The 20235-nt window shown below is 41.6% G+C and overlaps 1 protein-coding gene across 6 annotated transcripts in view; it reads right to left on the bottom strand.

Moving 5' to 3' along the window:
* inpp4b (inositol polyphosphate-4-phosphatase type II B) overlaps positions 1-20235 on the bottom strand; it is a 561052-nt gene that overhangs the window by 21480 nt on the left and 519337 nt on the right. For all 6 annotated transcript variants that reach the window (XM_052042054.1, XM_052042063.1, XM_052042079.1 and 3 more), the window contains one exon: positions 15932-16044. In XM_052042054.1, the coding sequence (XP_051898014.1) occupies positions 15932-16044 (113 nt within the window). The remainder of the gene's footprint in view (positions 1-15931; positions 16045-20235) is intronic.

The raw sequence follows: 20235 nt of genomic DNA, 5'->3' as shown, positions 1-20235 counted from the left end.
TGGCTTTCAGAGGTATAGGGATAACTTGGTTACCTGGTGATAGAATATCAGAAAAATCACATGGCATACAACTTCTCACTTACTTTCACTTGATATCAGCTGTGAGTGAAATATGTATACAAAGCATTCTTATCTTGACTGTTCTAATTCACATATTTAATCTGCCACAGGTCTTTATTGCAAGTGGTCTAGAAAGATGACAACAAGTACCCCAAGGATGGAACCCTTTCTGAGGATGCATCATCACAGGGTTCATGCAGTCCATGCACCACCTCACGAAATCACATCGGGATGGTAACTAGGTGGGTTTCCACCCGATGACTCACAAGTGAGTTAAGCCAGCTGGTAGAGGAAGGACACACGTGGAAAGTCTGTGTCAAAGATTCACAGGAGACTCCAAGCTCTGCTCAGATGGATGCAAGTGGGTTGGCAACAAGCGACAGTGCCAGGCTTCCTGCCTCACACTTCCAGAATTCCCATTTTATTCCCTTGCCTTTTCTGCTGTTACTTTCACACTTGTTTGTTTTCTGCTATTCATACTTCATCTAGATATGTGTACCTTTGGCTATTCATCTGGTTCTGGCATTGTTTTTTGTCATTCAATCATTCATGTCCTCTACCATATCAAAGACCATCCCTTCCGTTCTCTCCTCCTGTCCTCTTTTTCTCTTCATCTTAAGACTTGTTTTATTACTAACTTTCTCCAGTTCCCTTGAAAGATCATCGACTTGAAGCATCAGGTAGAGAAAATGCTGGAAATACTTAACATGTCAGGCAGCATCTGAATCAATGTTTCAAACTGATGACCTTCCATCAGAACTGAAGTCACATTGCTGAATAACTGGTAATGATGAAAGGTAATTCAATTAAAATATTAATTCACTTTCTCCCTCCACAGCTGCTGTGTGATCTGCCGATTATTGTCATTTCAGTTTGAATTTTTTTGTCTGATTTTAGATTTCCAGTATCTGCAGTATTTTGATAATAGCGCAAGAGAAAAACATCTGCACAAGAGTGGAAGAGACCAATAGAGGCAATAGATTTCAATGTAGGTTGATAGAAATCCTTAAGTCAAAGAAAAACGCCACATCAGGCTGGTGAAGGGTGGAGTGTATTGCAAATTGGAAAGACTCATAGATAGCACACAGCCATCCTTGCAGATCATTAAGATCTGTGGTATTGTAAAAGATACAGCAACAAATTTCACAGAAATCATGTCACACCAAAATGCTGACTGTTGCAAAATTATCAATGTAGAATGGTAAAACCTGTAGAGCAACAAGTTACAGTCTGGTGAGACTAACTGAGATACAGAAAGATTACTACAAACTGGTTAAACATGTGTCGATAAATCAATATACGCTGCAGACACCTGTAGTTTCAATCACTACTATAGACAGAAAGACAGATGTCACTGAAGTCTCAGATGTCACAACAGGAAGGGAGCGATCACTCTATTAGGAGTTTTCTACAGACCCTTCCCCACCCCCCAATAGCAGCAGAGACACTGAGGAGCAGATCGGAAGGCAGGTTTTAGAAAGGTGCAAAAATAACAGGGCTGTTGTCATGGGTGATTTCAACTTCCCTAATATTGATTGGCACCTCCTTAGTGTAAAGGGGATAGATGGGGCAGAGTTTGTCAGGTGTGTCCAGGAAGGATTCCTGACACAGTATGTGCACAGGCTGACTAGAGGAGATGCCATACTGGACTTGGTACTAAGCAATGAGCCTGATCAGGTTTCAGATCTCTCTGTGGGAGAGCATTTTGGAGAGAGTGACCAAAACTCCTTGACCTTTACCATAGCTTTGGAGAGGGATAGGAGCAGACGATATGGGAAAGTACTTAATTGGGAGAGGGGGAATTATGGTGCTATTAAATAGGAATTTGGGAGTGTAAATTGGGAACAGATGTTCTTGGGGAAGTAGACAATGGAAATGTGGAGGCTGGTTAGGGAGTATGCATGGGGTTCTGGATAGGTTTGTTGCATTGAGGCAGGGTAAGGATGGTAGAGTGAAGGAACCACGGTTGACAAGAGATGCAGAATATCTTGTCAAGAGGAAGAAAGAAGATAACCTAAGGTTTAGAAAGCAAGGATCAGACAGAGCTCTGGAGAGTTACAAGGTAGCCAGGAGGGAGCTTAAGAATGGACTTAGGAGAGCTAGAAGGGGGCATGAGAAAGCCTTGGTGAGTAGGATTAAGGAAAACCTCAAGGTGTTCTACACGTATGTGGAGAATAGGAGGATGACCAGGGTGAGGGTAGGACCGATCAAGGATAAAAGAGGAAACGTGCCTGGAGTCGGAAGAGGTAGGGAGGTTCTTAATGAATACTTTGCTTCAGTATTCGCTAAAGAGAGAGAGGCCTTGACGTTTGTGAGGATGGTGTACAATAGGCTGATATGCTGGAGCATGTCAATGTGAAGAAAGAGGATGTGCTGGAACATTTGAAAATATTAGGATAGATAATTGACCAAGGCCGGATGGAATATATCCAAGGTTATTACGGGAAGCAAGGGAAGAGATTGCTGCACCTTTGGCAATGATCTTTGTGTCCTCACTGGCCACAGGAGTAGTGCCAAATGATTGGAGAGTGGCAAATGTTGTTCCTTTGTTTAAGAAAGGGAGTAGGGATAACCCTGGGAATTACGGGGCAGTGAATCTTACTTCAGTGGTGGGCAAATTACTGGAGAAGATTCTTAGAGACAGGATTTATTGTCTTTTGGAAAAGCATAGGCTGATTAGGGACAGTCAACATGGCTTTGTGAGGGGCAGGTCGTGCCTCACAAGCCTGATTGAATTCTTTGAGGATGTGACGAAGCACAATGATGAAGGTAGAGCAGTGGATGTGGTATTGGTACTGGTATTGTCACTTGTACGAAGTAGAATGAAAAACTTGTCTTGCATACCGTTCGTACAGATCAATTCATTACCCAGTGCATTGAGACAGTACAGGGTAAAAAAAACAATAACAGAACATAGAGTAAAGTGTCACAGCTACAGAGGAAGTGCAGTGCAGGTAGACAATAAGGTGTAAGGTCATTACAAGGTGGATTGTGAGGTTGAGTCCATCTCATTTTATAAGGGAACCACTCAATAGTCTTATCACAGTGAGATAGAAGCTGTCCTTGAGCCTGGTGGTATGTGCCCTCAGGCTCCTGTATCTTCTGCCTGATGGGAAAGGGGAGAAGAGAGAATGACCCAGGTCGGTGGGGTCTTTGATTATGCTGGCTGCTTTACCAAGGCAGCAAGAGGTATAGACAGAGTCCATGGAGGGGAGGCTGGTTTCTGTGATGTGCTGGGCTGTGTCCACAACTCTCTGCAGTTTCTTGCAGTCCCGGGCTGAGCAGTTGCCATACCAAGCCATGATGCATCCGGATAGGATGCTTTCTATGATGCATCGATAAAAGTTGGTGAGTATCAAAGGGAACATCCCAAATTCTTCTATCCTCCTGAGGAAGTAGAGGCGCTGGTGAACTTTCTTGGCCATGGCGTCTACGTAGTTGGACCAGGACAAGCAATTGGTGATGTTCACTCCTAGGAACTTGAAGCTCTCAACCCTCTTGACCTCAGCATCATTGATGTAGCCAGGTGCATGTACACTGCCCCCTTTCCTGAAGTCAATGACTTTTGTTTTGCTGACATTGAGGGAAAGTTACATGGATTTTAGTAAGGCGTTTGATAAGGTTCTTCATGGAAGGCTCATTCAGAAAGTGAGGAGGCATTGGATCCAGGGAAACTTGGCTGTGTGGATTCAGAATTGGCTCACCCGTAGAAAACAGGGTGGTTGTAGATGGAGCATATTCTGCCTGGAGGTCGGTGACCAGTGGTGTTCAGAGGGATCTGTTCTGGAACCCCTGCTCTTTGTGATTTTTATAAATGACTTGGATGAGGGTGTGGAAGGGTGGGTTAGTAAGTTTGCAGATGACACCAAGTTTGGTGGTGTTGTGAATAGTGTAGAAGGTTGCTTTAGATTACAACGGGATATTGATAGGATGCAGAGCTGGGTTGAGAAGTGGCAGATGGAGTTCAACCTGGAAAAGTATGAAGTGATACACTTTGGAAGATAGAATTAGAAAGCAGAATACAAGGTTAATGGCAGGACTCTTAGCAGTGTGGAGGCACAGAGGGATCTTGGGGTCCACCTCCATAAATTCCTCAAGGTTGCCACGCAGGTTGATAGGGTTGCTAAGAGGGAATATGGTGTTCGCCTTCATTAGTTGAGGTATTGAGTTCAAGAGCCGCGAGGTAATGTTGCAGCTCTATCAAATTCTGGTTAGACCACACTTAGATTATTGTGTTCTGTTCTGATTGCCTCATTATATGAAGGATGTGGAAGCTGTAGAGAGGGTGAAGAGGAGATTTACCAGGATGCTGCCTGGATTGGAGAGCATGTCTTATGAGGATAGGTTAGGCAAGCTAAGGCTTTTCTATTTAGAGCGAAGGAGGATCAGAGGTGACTTGATAGAGGTGTACAAGATGATAAGAGTCATAGATTGAGTGGACAGTCAGAGACTTTTTCCCAGGGTGAAAATAGCTAACGTGAGGGGGCATAATTTTAAGATGATTGGAGGAAGGTATAGGGGGATATCAGAGGTAGATTTTTTCACACAGAGAGTGGTGGGTGTGTGGAACTCACTGCCAGCAGAGGTAGTGGAGGCAGATACATTAGGGACATTTAAGATACTCTTAGATAGGCACATGAATGATAGAAAAATGGAGGGCTCTGGAGCAGGATAAAGTGTAGGCACAACATTGTGGGCTGAAGGGCCTGTACTGTGCTGTAACATCCTTGGTACTACTAATGCCTCTAAAAAGGCATTCAGATACTACAGAGGCTCTCAAAAGCATTGCAAACAATTGGACAGCAATACAGACTGATGAAACTTTAGAAAGTTACACATCATTACAGATTGGTAAAACCTGCAGATAGAACTGGTAGAAATTGTTAATATTAAGATAATATAAAAATAGGAAATTCTGGAAACACTCACCATGTCAGCAAGCATCTCTAAAGTGAAGAAATTAGAGATAACTTTTCAGATTGGTGCCCAGGATTTTGAAGATTTGTTAAAGAGGTAACAGTGTCCTGTATATTCCATAACAAATTCAACTAACTCCAGTTTGCTGATATGTTCATTTCTTTTTATAACTGAGAGACTATTCACTATTAAGGACAGATGCTGTGTCTAATGTGTAGTATGGGGGAGAATGTCAACAGACATGTTTCTAAGTTGCTGTGGAAACAGGGATTGCAAATTTGTTGTACAGCTGGAATCCACATCATTACAAGCAATTCTATGAGGAAAAGGATAATAATTTCCAGGATTTTACTTGTTTCATTGTTATGGCAATTGTTGGTGGGGGTGGGGTGGGGGAAAGGGGGGGGGAGGAGAACAGCAATCACAACTGAAAATGCAGTAGGAAGTCAGTGATCCAATGGTGATCTTGTGCGTCAGCAGTGCCCTGCTCATGAGATTATTTTCACTAATCAGAGAAATTTCAATTGTGAACTTAGTTAACAGATGTTAATAATCAGTATTGAAGGGCAGATCATGTCTCACAAGCCTGATAGTGTTCTTTGAGGAGACAACCAGACAGATTGATGAGGGTGGTGCAGCAGATGTAGTCTACATGGATTTTAGTAAGGCATTTGACAAGGTTCCACATGGTAGGCTTCTTCAGAAGGTCAAAGGGCATGGGATCCAGGGAAGCTTAGCCATGTGGATTCAGAATTGGCTTGCCTGTAGAAAGCAGAGGGTTGTGGTGGAGGGATTGTATTCAGATTGGAGGGCTGTGACTAGCTGTGTCCCACAAGGATCGGTTCTGGGACCTCTGCTTTTTGTGATTTTTATTAATGACTTGGACGAGGCGGTGGAAGGGTGGGTTGGCAAGTTTTCAGATGACACAAAGGTTGGTGGTATTGTGGATAGTGTAGAGGATTGTCGAAGATTGCAGAGGGGCATTGATAGGGTGTAGAGCTGGGCTGAAAAGTGGCAGATGGAGTTTAATCTGGAGAAGTGTGAGGTGGTACACTTTGGAAGGAGAAACTCCAAGGCAGAGGACAAAGTTAATGGCAGGATTCTTGGTAGTGTGGAGGAGCAGAGGGATCTGGTGGTCCATATCTACGGATCACTGAAAGGTGCCTCACTGGTGGATAGGGTAGTTAAGAAAGCTTGTGGGGTGTTAGCTTTCATAAGTCGAGAGATCGAGTTTAAGAGCCACGAGGTAATGATGCAGCTCTATAAAACTCTGGTTAGGCCACACTTAGAGTACTGTGTACAGGTCTGGTCGCCTCATTATAGGAAGGATGTGGAAGCATTGGAAAGGGTGCAGAGGAGATTTACCAGGATGCTGCCTGGTTTAGAGAGTATGCATTATGAGGAGAGACTAAGGGAGCTAGGGCTTTACTCTTTGGAGAGAAGGAAGATGAGAGGAGACATGATAGAGGTGTACAAAATATTAAGAGGAATAGATAGAGTGGACAGCCAGCACCTCTTTCCAGGGCACCAATGGTCAATACAAGAAGGCATAGCTTTAAAGTAATAGGTGGGAAGTTCAAGGGAGATAGAGGCAGGTTTTTTACCCAGAGAGTGGTTGGGGCATGGAATGCGCTGCCTGGGGTGGTGGTGGAGGCAGGTACATTGGTCAAATTCAAGAGATTGCTAGATAAGCATATGGAGGAATTTAAAATTGAGGGATGTGGGGGAGGAAAGGGCTTAGATAGTCTTAGGTGAGGTTTAAAGGTCGGCACAACAATGTGGGCCGAAGGGCCTGTATTGTGCTGTACTGTTCTATGTATTCAATTACAATATAGCTGTGCCACTAATAATGAAATATTAGGGAGCCACTAAACTCATTTTAAACTTTTATATAAACTGTAAACCAATACTTTAACATGGAGTTGGCAAATCTTATTTTGTCTGCAACAGAAAAAAAAGTCATTTTATTACAGTGATATGCACTGACCCAGATGAGGTTAAGTCATTGAACAGAGTCCAGGGATTCATCCTTGGAACTTTAGCATGTGCCTTGGAATGATTTTTGAACACTGAAGCTGCAATGTACTCAAGCAGTTGAAAACAGATTATTCTTTACTTATAGGGAATGAATGACAATTAATATTTAGGGAACGCTTTAATATTTAGGGAATGCTGTATATTATACCCTTGAACTCTGTGAGATTATCCTTTAAATCCACAAATGAATAAACAAGAAGACCCTTGATATAAAAAAGTTTAGTTATAGGAAACTACCAGGTCAGAACCTTTAACTGTTTTATTGTCTTTCATCAACTAAAGGACAATTTACAATTCACTAGGGAACAGAAGACTGATCAACTTTGCCATCCAAGATGAATCATTCATTTTGAACATTAGCAGCCTTGGTATGCATAACCTGGTATGGGGGAAGAAACTCTACAGATGATCAAGTAAGGAGAGCATAGCTGAACTGATCATGTGCCCTTGCCAGTACAGAATAACGATAAAGAGTGGTAGGTATAATATTAGAACAGTAGTCAGAAGAACAGACTTAGTCAGTTGAACTGCAGTTGGAGGAGGGGTTGACCTAGTCAGTGAAAGTGCATTCAGCCAGGCTGACTATTTGAGGAATGGTCATTCACAGCTACTATTAGCTAAAATGGTAATCTGTAGTAGTGAAATAATTTAAGTGATTGCAATAGTAGTGAGAGTATTGATAGTCTTTGTAGGAGGCAAATACACAACTTTAATACTTTTATTTGGTTATGGGATCATAATCATCTGTCTTGTTATAAAGGACAAAGTTGAAGTTCTATAAGGGACAGAAGGTAATATCATCATGCGAAAGGAGTCATGTGACAAACTTCATCCTTCTCCATAGTTTCTTCTTTTTCATTTCTCCCTAACCTAGCTGCCTGGTCAAAGGAGAAGCTGCCCTTATCATGTACATGTGGAAAATTAAAAGAAAGTAAAGGTCATTATTAAGCCTGGAATTCAGAGCACAGAACAGAGGTGTGAAAGAACAGGGGATTGCAGTCTACAAATGTAATTGCAACATAAAAATATTGATTGTCTAACTGTGAAAATACACAAAGCCCATCATCCACACTAAGCTAACATGTGCAGTCTAGATATCTTTGCGTTTTGGAAAAGAAAAAGTTTAATGAGCCTGAAGCAAAGCATACCACTGTTGGTAATAGGCATCTCAATCTGCAGATTTCTTCAACCCTTTTTAAAAAAAAGTGAGGGAATTTTGAGCATAGACAGGAAAAATCAATGTAGTCATAGTTCTTTTCCACTGATGTAAACTACAATCATTTCCAGAGAGAAAGACATTTTATGAGGAATTTTAGCCTGCAGGGGCACATTAGTTTGGGTGTAGCTATGGGTTTAAGAGGATAAGAAATGTAACTGCATTGGCAAGTCAGCTCCAAACCACTGATATCTGTAGTTAATTACAGCATGTTAGCATGCTGGGTCAGACTTCCAAATTTACCAGCCCATTCACAATTTTTCTGAAATCTGCTGTAAAAAGCAAGGCAAGAGTGATAATGAAGCATGCTGATGGAAATATATTGAAGCATGCAATAAATATCCAATTCTCAAAGCTGTTTTACATGGTACTGTTTACTCATAGCACTTTTCATGACCTTTTATACTCTTTGGGAGATTTCTAAATAACACAAAACATATGGTGCTATGTCTGCATTAGATTAGACCTTGGAAAAGCACCTAAAAAAACAGCAGCAACCTGCTTTTATAACACCTATAGCAGAGAGATGCAGCTCACAGAAGGCACACCTCTGACACAGGTTTCACAGACAGATGTTGAGGTTCTTGACACCAATCGGGCAAGAAGCTGCACCAGATGCGGGCAAACAAGTCAAATATTCTAGAAAATGATCCCTTGCCTGTTGTGCTATACTTGATGGCTACACTTCACCTGCAGTTGACAAAGACATCACTATGAAATCTCTGACTGGCGTCTCACAAATATAGGGAATTGACTTTGCACACATTGTACTCCAGGCTTAACAAGATATCCAGACTTCTAGAGTAATAGCGTCATAAAAGCATACAGCATAGAAACAGGCCCTTCCGCCCACTGAGTCTGCACTAACCATCAGTGTCACTGGCACTGTGACACAGCAGCTCCACTAGCTGCCCCACTGTGCCACCCCAGTGAGGATTTCTACTGTCAACGTGCAGCTGGTATGCAACCACAGAGAAATTTCTGCAGCTGTGCACATGTAAGTTACCTAAATGCTTTCCTATTGCAGCAGTTAAAGCTCAATGTTTTCAGAGTTAGATGAGAAAGACCGATGATTCAAGTCAGAAACTGGTCAATGAAATGCTACTGTGCAACAATGGGTGATGCACGCTCATCAGAAGTGTGATCAAATAAGCCATCCAAAAATCTTAGGTAGGCTGGAAATGCCCTTCAGTATGAACTATCCAGGATGCCAGAACATAGAACATCGAACAGTACAGCACAGAACAGGCCCTTTGGCCCACAATGTATTGCCGACATAGCTAATCCCTCCTACTTACAGGATGCCTGTATCCCTCTATTTTTCTCTCATTCATGTGCCCATCCAAGCCCCTCTTAAAAGCCCCCAATGAATTTGCCTCCACCACCCTATCAGGCAATGCATTCCAGGCATCTATCATTCTCTGAGTAAAAATCATACCTCTCACTTCTGTTCTGATCCTACCCCCTCTCACCTTAAATGCATGCCCTCTGGTGCTGGATCGCTCAATAGTGGGAAAAAGATATTACTTGTCCACCCTATCTATGCCCCTCATAATTTTATATACTTCCAACAGATCACCCCTCAGCCTCCACTGCTCCAGAGAAAAGAGCCCAAGTTTGTCCAGCCTCTCCTGATAGCACATGCCCTCTAATCCAGGCAGCATCCTAGTAAACCTCCTTCTGCACCCTCTCTAAAGCTTCGACATCCTTCCTATGGTGAGGTGACCAGAATTGTATGCAATACTCTAAATGCGGCCTAACCAGAGTTCTATAGAGATGCATCATAACTTCTTGACTCCTATACTCAGTACCTCGATTATTGAAAGCAAGCATTCCATAAGCCTTCTTAACCCCCCTATCTACCTGTGTAGCCACTTTCAGTAAGTCATGGACTTGCACCCCAAGGTCTCTCTGCTTTTCAACACTGTTAAGGGTTTTGCCCTTAATGATCATGAAGAGCAGTGCCCTACACAGCAGTGCACAATGAAGGACTTTCGACCAGCAGGCACAGAGTTTGATGAATTTGAGGAAGAGGAGGAGGAAGAAGATGATGAGGATGAAGGTGATGCGGGTAACATATCACCAGCCATTCAGACTGCTGACAAGGGTGCCAGAGGTGACCTTATTAAAGTAGTTATCACTTAGGTTACATCCATCAAATCGTGTCACAGGCACATGCAATGGCTATTCTTCTCAATGCACTCCATCCCTATCCCCAACAACACTACATATCCTGCAAACAACTAACCACCCCTTGTACAACCTCCCATTCGTCCCCATTTTTTCACGTCCTCCATTCATCACTAGGTAGATTAAAAGGCCTTTCTCCCAGCAACCAGGAGGGGGCAAAATTGGAAAGTGAGGCTAAAACTGTGAAATGTATCAACAGAAGTTTAATATTATATTTTTCAATGTCCAAATACACATCCCTATGCAACAATGAAACCCTCCTAATAAAAATAGGAATTGCCAGAGAAAGTGAGCAGGTCCAGTAGGTAACATTTCACGACAATGAACTTTCATCAGAACAGAGAAAGGTTTCAGTTTTAGTTCAGAATTTCCAGTTACTATTAATTTGTTTATGGACCTTCTCTTTCTTCTGCTCTTATGAAATGCAATTCTTATGCCATAAGTAGTCACGAAGCAAAAGTAGATATAACCTCCTTATATCCCCTGCCCTGCCCCCCAAGATACTCATGGTCAACATCTTGGACCCATGAGGGGCCCATTTAAGCTTGCTCCCTCTGAACACTATGTTGGGGCAGACTTGGCATTCAGGAGAGAGGTAGGAAACATGCTGAAATGAAGTTGGGACTAAGTGGAATGGTACCTTTATTTCCACACCAACTTTTGCCATCATTCCTCTCATGGCTTAATTAAATTTCACTGTTGCCAGCCAACTGGAACCCTCTCAGTGCAGATCAATGTGGCTCTAAGGCTCGGCAAAAGTTTCCCATGCTATTTAAGATGGCACACATCCAGGCATCAAGAGACAACATGTCTGTCTTTAAGCCAGGATGGATATATTTTATTACAGCATTTGATCTTCAATGAGCTGGCAATCCTTCAATTGAAGAACAGCCCCATACCGACAACACCAACTCACTCATGCTTGAAGAGGTGGCTCCAAACTCTTAGCAAAAAATTCAATGAGCTTGGAAGGCCTATTTGTCCACTATACATCCTCTGCTCCTGTTCAGCAATTCTCCTTTCATTTATTACACTGTTCCCCCAGTACAGCATCCTAGTCTGTTAGAAAATGCCTGATAGAGCAGCCTACTCTAGTATGGACTCTCTACTATCTGTTCTTGCTCATTTGTCAAGTCAGAACAAGCAGGGGAAAACTGAAATATCTGCATTCTCCCACCACTGAAGTTTTGAGATCTAAGCTGGTGCAACAGATGCACAAGACCTGCAATGGTGCAGTCTCATAAGGAATAATTGCTTCTAAGGAATCTATAACTTTCACCCATTGCTAGTGTGCAGCCGAAGACCTCATCAGACATAAAAGATATGAATTAACAAAGGCAAGTTCAAAATTTTGCAACTTATCATTAAAGGATGTTGATATTTCACTCACTGAAATTAAATGAGTGTCTCACAGTGCTGTAAGTGTGAACTACAGATAAGTGGATATTTTAATTACATCACCAGGAGAGTGGCAGGTCTTGCTCTCCTTGTCTTTGATGAGCATTGCCACCAAACCCTGCCATTTTTGTGAATTAGGAAACCTGTGAAGAACTTTTCTTTTCCCTTGCCTTCTGTGATATCTCCCCATGTAATGAAGGAAAGACCTTGCCTGTGACTTTCTAATGGTGGTGCTCACCTGATCAATCTAGTGGGATTTGGCATGGCTGGGTATCAGGAAAGGCACATGATTGTGTAAGGAGGATGATGAGGGACAGTGTTTATTGGATAGATCGAACTTTGAGGAAATGCATTGAAAGAGAGGACAAGGGAACATGCAAGTTATACAGCATGAGGGATGCAATGGACAAGGCTTGGCAAGATTGAAAAAAAAGATGGAGTGATGCACTCAGCAGCATGTATGAGAATATGCAACTGAACTCACCTTTTTAAACATGAGTAGGTCATTAACACACTTGAGATGAATCCATGTGTGTGGTGCTATAGTTCTGGTGCTGACCTTCTTGACTCCCTTTTTTTGTTACTGGCATACCTTCTTGGCAGCAGGTTTCTTCCTCCCTTTTCTGGAGAAGATTCTCTCTAGCTCCTCCGTGATCCCAGTAGCATATCAAACAGGGGGTCATTGAACTATGGGTCTGCCTTTGCTTATCTTGAACCCATCATCACACCCTCTCTTCCCTTGCTTCCAGTTCCTCCAAATTCAAACTTCAGATTGGCCTTTAATTATTGAAATTGAGATTGCATCACGTGGATACTTGTTGGTTCCACACATTGGACTTCAAACTCAGAAGTAAATATTAATGATCTGGCCAAAATGCTTAACTTCCTTCCAGGTTTCCCAAATACTACCACACCTTTCTGCTCCTAAACCATCTCCTAGTTAATAACAGGTTCTATGCTCCTAGAACAATGTTAGAACCAGTTGCCTTCACACCATTTCAGTACTAACATTGGAATATTAAGATTGTGGTAATTAGTGACATCCATAGGATCATAAAATTTACATCAATTTAACTCAACTGAATGGACTAAATCCCATTCATGATAACAGTCTTCATAGGATTTCATCTCATCTACATGTAGACTGATTAAAGAAGAAAAGGTTTTGCTACTTTCATCAAGTTGAATTGGACATAGGATTAGATAGAGGGATGCATCTTATGAGGTTGAGATGCTATCTTATTAAATTACCATTGGCCTAACACCGTACACCTGTATGTTTTCATTATGACACTTAGAAAATTATCTTTCAGGTTGGACACAGGTTGATTAGGTTACATGGTGAGATTTTCATTTATGAAATCTAGTATCAAACATTGCTGCAAAGAAGGTTGGAATGGGCAACGTGAGAAGTAACCATCTAAAAAGAGATAAGGGCCAGGAGGTGGGTGTGATGTTAGAGTGACAGCTGGCCATACTCAACAGCCTATGGGAACAATCCTAGGAGGATAGTTAACCTCATCAAGTGTATTGAAATATGATGTGCTTGAGTGGAGAGGAAGCTTAAGACATTAAAGACGAAGTGGTTAAGATCCAGTGAGACCCTGTTACAGTATTGTTTCTGCTGCTGGCTGAACTGGGTTTTTAATTACCAGATATGTTCCTTCTCCTGCCACAGACTAAACACTGTGACCTTAATCAAACCTCTTCTATGACCTGCTGCTCAGTATTCCTGCTGAAATCAACACCAGCTGCCAAGAGTATACGTGTCAACTAATATACCGTTGGGATCTGAATTACATTGTCAAACCTTTACTTTTGCATTTCAGTCTGCCTCTGAAAAATCCAGACGTGGGTGTCTGACTAGGACTAAGTGCCTCTATTTGTATCATTTGTGCAGTGATCAATGTCAAACATCCTCAGCTGAAGCCTCTGACAAGTAGCTTGCACTTCACTCAGCATTTTGTTGGCCTAGAATTTCTTTATCAGAGTGACCTGCTCAGGAGTACCATTCATCTGCTCATTTTCCAAAATCACCATGAGCAGAGTCCCCCAGTAATATCTTCCATACAGAAGCTATCCCAATCGTTGTTGGTGAGACCTTGCCCTGTGGATGTAAACCCCATCACATAGCAAGGCTGGGTAGGACAAACCCTGTTTGCAGAAGTGCTGAAAAAAATACTTTGATGGCCACCTAAGTGGTGCCCCCTCACTTTGCCAGGTGTTATGGCTGTCAAAATGAGCCAGCCATCTGCTGCCCATCCTGGCTAACTCAGGGCACTGATGTTGAATGCCAAAGGCAGAGAAGTGTTCAGGTCCGTCACTATCCGAGCTGTGAGTAAGGGTTTGTGATGCCCTAGGTCCCAAAATTCATAGGATGAAAGCTGCCTGTGTGTAATTAAAGTGGGACAGCTATTGACCTCCAGCCACCACACAAAGTTGGCAGAGGGAGGTCTTAGTGCAGTGGCAATGCAGCTGAAGATCACTAGAGACCTACTGCATGGACAGCAGTACAGACATGGATGGGTAAGCATTTAGGTTTGTTTGTATATACACACACATTCACATTGTGCGTTCAAGCTTAGGACCTCCCTCCTCACTTCCCTCCATCCCGCACATGAACTTTCCCTTTGAACCCTCACACTCACAATCCTCCCCATCCTTGTTTGTCTTCTCCTTCAATGTCCCCTTGCTTGCTATCTTCCTACCAAGTTCCCTCAGACTTCCTCCCTCCACACCTTACACCTCCATCACTCCCTTCTGCACTCTGCCAATTGGCCCCCATCCTGCACTGAGCACAGCTGCCCCTCATATCCCTCTTCCGAGTCCTGCTCTCCACCCCACCTCAACAGCCCTCCAAAAACTCTCCATGCACTCCAGCTCTGAGAACAGTACGCCTCCATCCCCAGACTTTGGGTGGCTTCAAGGAGTGCCACGTAGACATTTCTTGCCATAGGCTTCTTCACCATGTAACAACACAAAGAGAAATGCAGGAAGCAGCATTCGCAACTGTATGTAACCTTTACTGACAGCTTTTATCCCATTAACTAGGGGGACTGTGAAGTATCCTTCTTAAGTTTGGTTACCCACAAGAATTCATCTCCATTTGCATCTGCTATGTGATAGCCTACAACAATAAACCTAACCAACAGTCCACAACCAAACTCAGTGCAGAATGGCGTCAAGCAAGGTGCATCAAAACCACAATGTCTTCTGAAACATTGTCACTACAATGCTGCACTTCACATCTAACAAGCTTTTCTGCACTCCCTATGTAGCAAGCAGTATCTTTTCATGGTAAGGGGACCAAAAGTGTACACAGTCCTCTGGGTGTGAGCCAACCATAGCCCTATACAATTGCAGTGAGACATCTTTATTACAAAGGATTTGAGTACTGGACTAAAAGCCAATGACATTTGACAATTTATTTTAATGAAGCATAGGGCAGCTTTGGAACAATTCACATTTGAAGCATTTCTTGAAACTTGAACAAGACAACAAGCTAGATCATATCTGTCTGAATGTGGCACAAGAGCCCTGGTCTATTTCTATAACAGGAATAGAAGTCATTTTGATTGATTGTTCCCTGAAATTTGGAATTAGATCCAATTTCAGCTATGGTTCCGTTGGAACAACTTTCACATTGAGTTAGTGGATTATAGTGACTTGAACACAAAAATCTAGGCTTACACTCCGGTAGGGAACTCTCACACTTGGTGTTCTTTCTGTTGAGTTGCTGAACTGGGGCCCGTCTGCTCTTCCAGGTTAATACAAAAGCTGACAAGGCACAATTGGAAGATGAGCAGATGAATTATTTCCAGTGTCCCACATCCTAGCCAGCATTTATTTCCCACTCAATGCTACTAAGAAAATAAATGAATATTACAGCATTATCACATTTTTGGATGTGGGAAATATGCTGCACAGAATTCATTATCACATTTTCCACATTCCAACAGTGACTACACTTCAAATGTACTACATTGGCTGGAATGCCCTTCAGGATGTCCAGAAAGAGAAGAGAATGAGTTTTCTAACACAATGCTTATCATAACAATAGAAATACATAAAAGAATGGTTTCTGCTCTGATCAAATAAACAAATGGAACTTACTGATGCGGCAAGTTTTAGGATTTCCACATTTTTTCTCTTCCTAGCTTGGATATTTTCACTAAGGCTTTGAAATAGTTCTTTTATATCAAGTTGGGTTTGAAATTGAGGCAGACCTGTAAAAGCAGGAAAACAGTTCGTCGTCAAATAACCGTAATGGTCAGAATTTTATTACACTTTAGTAAATATATCTGTATGAAAAATGCCTTTTTAATTAGATCACTTAGATATTTAGTTTTATTCTGATCATCTCATCTGGAATTCTCATGTATAAAGAGAACTCCCTTTTATATTTATATGGGGCAGTGGCATAGCAAGTAGAACTGCTGTGCTCCTAATCTCCAATATTGTAATAATAGTTATCTTTGTATTATTTGTTGATAATACAAAGATAAGTGTGAGAACACATTGTAAAGTGTCTTCAAATGGATATCGATAGTTCATATAAGTGGACTAAAATTTGAGGATTTTTACTTTGGAAGGATGAACAGTAAAAAGTGGAAAACCGGGAGTAGGTGGGAACATTACACTTGTGCAAGGAGATTTTGAAGAGTTCCTGGAATCATTTCCTCTGGCCACTCGGCAATTTCTTGCTTTGATCGAGTTTGGAGTAGAGTGCCTGTTTTGGGTGACTGGACTGGTGTGAATGACATAGCTTGCCCATCGAAGCCAGCTGAGTGTACTGACAGACATGGTGAGAATGCTGAGATTGGTTTGCTTATTCTGCCAGTAGATGTGGAGGAATTTGTCGAGACTGAATTGGTGGTAACTCCTCAGTGCTTTGGAGGACAGGGCTCACTGCTGCCCAGGAGACCATGAGCTCTGTGCTGTGTGTGAGGTCATGACCATCAAACATTCTTTTCCCCTCATGGTCAAGGGCTGTGCTGGTATATTGTGAATTTCATCACTGATGTTTATCTTCACTGAGTGGTGGCTCTAACCTGGGGGAAATGATCTGCCTTTTGTAGGATCTTGCGGCGGATTTTTTTTGGAGCATAGTTATGTAGTGAGGACAGGTTGGTGCAGGATCGTTATTTTGCTGATGTTTAATGAACAAGTTGATTAATTGTGGCTTGGAGCTCGGTCTCCCAGCTTGCTCACACACAAGTATGTTTAGATATTCAGCTCAATAATTGTTACTCAGGGATTATGGGACATTCCATCAATATAACATCTCCCTTTCTATTCCTTATTTCTAACCAAAAGAGAATCAGTCTTTGAAACCTCTATATACATTGTCCTTCTATAGAAACATAGTATTATCCTTGATGAATCTCTCATTCCCAGCTCCAGCTTCTTTTTCCCTTCCTTATCTAACTTGCACACATCTTCACCTGGAATGTTTAGTTTTTATTCTTATGATTAAGATAAGTCTCTGTTATGATAACTCATGTGGCAACTTGCATCTCCAGCTTGCCAAGATTTCTTGCATTAACACACCTACATTCCAATAAAGTTAATTTGCTTTGCTTTTTGCCTTCTTTTTATTTCCTGCTCTTTTTGTTTAACTTATTCATAGTATGTGATTGTCTAACTTATTCATAGTATGTGATTGTCTAACTTATTCATAGTATGTGATTGTCTATCATAGCTGTACCATTTGACTGATCCAAATACATGAAAGAACAACATTGGACCACTTCACAACCTGATTGATTGTGAAGTGGTTCAACTCATCCAAACCACGTGAGAAGCCATCTTTTTATTGTTATTACTGAGTAGCCCTCCACACACTAAGTGTGCTTTTCCGAATGCAATACTACATTCAGTTTCAGAACAATAGTGTACATAGGGCTCCAGCACACTAAGGTTAGCACACACCCTTCCCGTTTGATAAATGCATAATGCTAGCCTTAAAAGGTCAAAAAATATGAATAACAAATGTATAAAACCAGCATATCAGGGGTACATTATCTTGGTCTATTAATCATCTCCTCTCAACAGAATTAATGTTTGCTTCTATTGCTAATGATAATTTCTCTTTCATTTGGCAGTTTTCTTGCTCATTGAGAATGACACCGCTCTGGTTGCACTAGAAAACCATGTGTAGATAGCAGCATTTATCACCTTCACGATGTTGAGTGCAATATAAGGTTAAGAAACTTCTGATTCCACCACATACTCATTTAGTTGAAGAGATGATGTGACATAATATTTTAGGTGATCTTGATGATCCTTCAACATGCAACTATTATCCAGAGGAACCACAAATAATCTGGTCCAGTACTTGAGACCCAATAACCAGGTGCCTCATGTGATGTCTCATACAAATACAGGATCATCTACTTCAAATCATAAGCTCTGGCGTCAGGTTGTTCCATTTATTTTGCTTGTTTTAAACACACAATGAGCCGAATCTCTGGCTTCATCAAATGAATGTGCGTTCTTGCACATCTAGCATCAGCAACTTAGCAGAGTTCAGTAACTGGAGTGTGGTGTATTTCAGGAGTGAAATAGGAAGCTTACTACCATTGTCTCAATCACACAGCTTGTCATTGTCCTCAGTCCATCCTTCACTCTCTGAGTTGATCCTTCTGACTGAAGATTTGAAACTGGGCAAAGGGAGATCTGTATACTCTCGTTTCCATCCCTGCTGAGGAATTCAGCAAACTCTGCACGACTGGTTGCTGCCTTGGTCCACCACAACCAGCTGTGCACAAGGTGAAAATCAACCCAACATTAAGCTGGAGCTGAGTCCATTGGAACTGCTTCCATCCAGTTGAAATGAATGCTTACAATCATGTTCATTTTTTGCAAAAATGTAATTGCAAATCCACATTAATTTTCAACCATGGTTTGTTTGATCTAGGCCAAGTGTTAAACAAAGCTTCTAGTAGATTCTCGCCATGCTCTTGACATCTCTGTTTTACTTTACAGTGGCCTCCAACCGCTTATCTGTACTAGGCCACAAGATGTACCTTCTAGCATCTTTTTTTTGATAGAAGATATATGTAGGTGTCAAGAAACTGGTTCAGAATTACTGCTGTACCTTGGGATGGAAGCAAAGCTCTGGATTCCCAAAGAACCACAGCATTCTGTATGCCTTTTCAGCAAACTTGTAACAAGCTGTCCTCTCCTGATATCAAAGCAAAAGCAATCATTTGGTTATCTCCATATGATGTGACAAAACTACACCAATGCTGTTAGGCAACGTACCACAGGGCAGTATTTCACTGGATCACAACGAACAAGAATCTGCAAATTCAGCATTTTTTTTTATTTTTGGTTTTCTTGTCTACTTCCATTTTATCCCGTGATTGAGAAACTATTGAAGAACTCTCAACAGGAGGCTTAAAGCTGGCAGGAAATGTGTGAAGTAATTATAAACCAATAGCAATAATTGAGACCCAAGTCTGCCTTCTGCTCTGTCAAGTTGCTTTAAGTAGGTGTATCCAATGCAAGTTCATCATGCAGCACCTTGGGTACTTAATCAAGAACTGCTGACATGGACAGTTTCTTCATGATTTTGCTCTCTCTCCAATTCAGTTTTATCTTTGATAGCCAGTTTTGGTTTTAACAAATTGGAGTTCTTGGCCTGGAACTACCAGAAGTGGGAGGCTTTGTTTCACTCCCACCATTTCTCCCTCTAGCAGCATCTTATCTCAACGTGTGCCCTCCTTTGCTATGTTGGGTGCAATACAAGGTTAAGAAATTCCTGATTCCAGCACAATATTCATTTAGTTGAATTGATACTGTCACATATAATGTCTTAGGTGGTCTTGATGACCCTTCAAAATGCAACTATTATCCAGAGCAACTACACATATCACATGCAACTACATCCCTATCATATTGATTCTTTCTCTAGTGCAGATACAAAGAAATGAGGATAATTCCTTTAATCTCACTGTACCATATGGACAATGTCACTTAAACTCCTGTTCACACATCACTAATGTTGCAGCACCAACCTCAATTTCCATTCACACTCTCTTATTTTCAATGTCTGATGTACTGAAAGGCTCACTAGATTTCTGAATTAACATCCAATCCACCTAGGCCACCATTGTCTTCACCTGGTTCATCCACCTGATACCCTAGGTTTAGGTTTGTCTTTGTTTTTGATTCCCTTCAAAGAAATTGTTGACTGATCTCCATTGATACCATAATTATGATGAACAGGTTTTCATGTTTGCATTTACCAGTCCAATATTGTGATAACATATTCCCATCATGCAGATCTTCTCTTTTTCAAAAGATATAGTTCACTCATCACTCACTGCATGTTGTAGCAGTCTCCATGTTCGCTTGATTGAACTTTTTTGACTGATCCATGCCCAATGCCTACTTGAAGTTTAGTTTCTTCT

This window comes from Pristis pectinata, chromosome 2, assembly GCF_009764475.1.
Source record: "Pristis pectinata isolate sPriPec2 chromosome 2, sPriPec2.1.pri, whole genome shotgun sequence".
Lineage (NCBI taxonomy): Eukaryota > Metazoa > Chordata > Chondrichthyes > Rhinopristiformes > Pristidae > Pristis > Pristis pectinata.
This window is presented reverse-complemented; position numbering and strand designations above follow the sequence as displayed.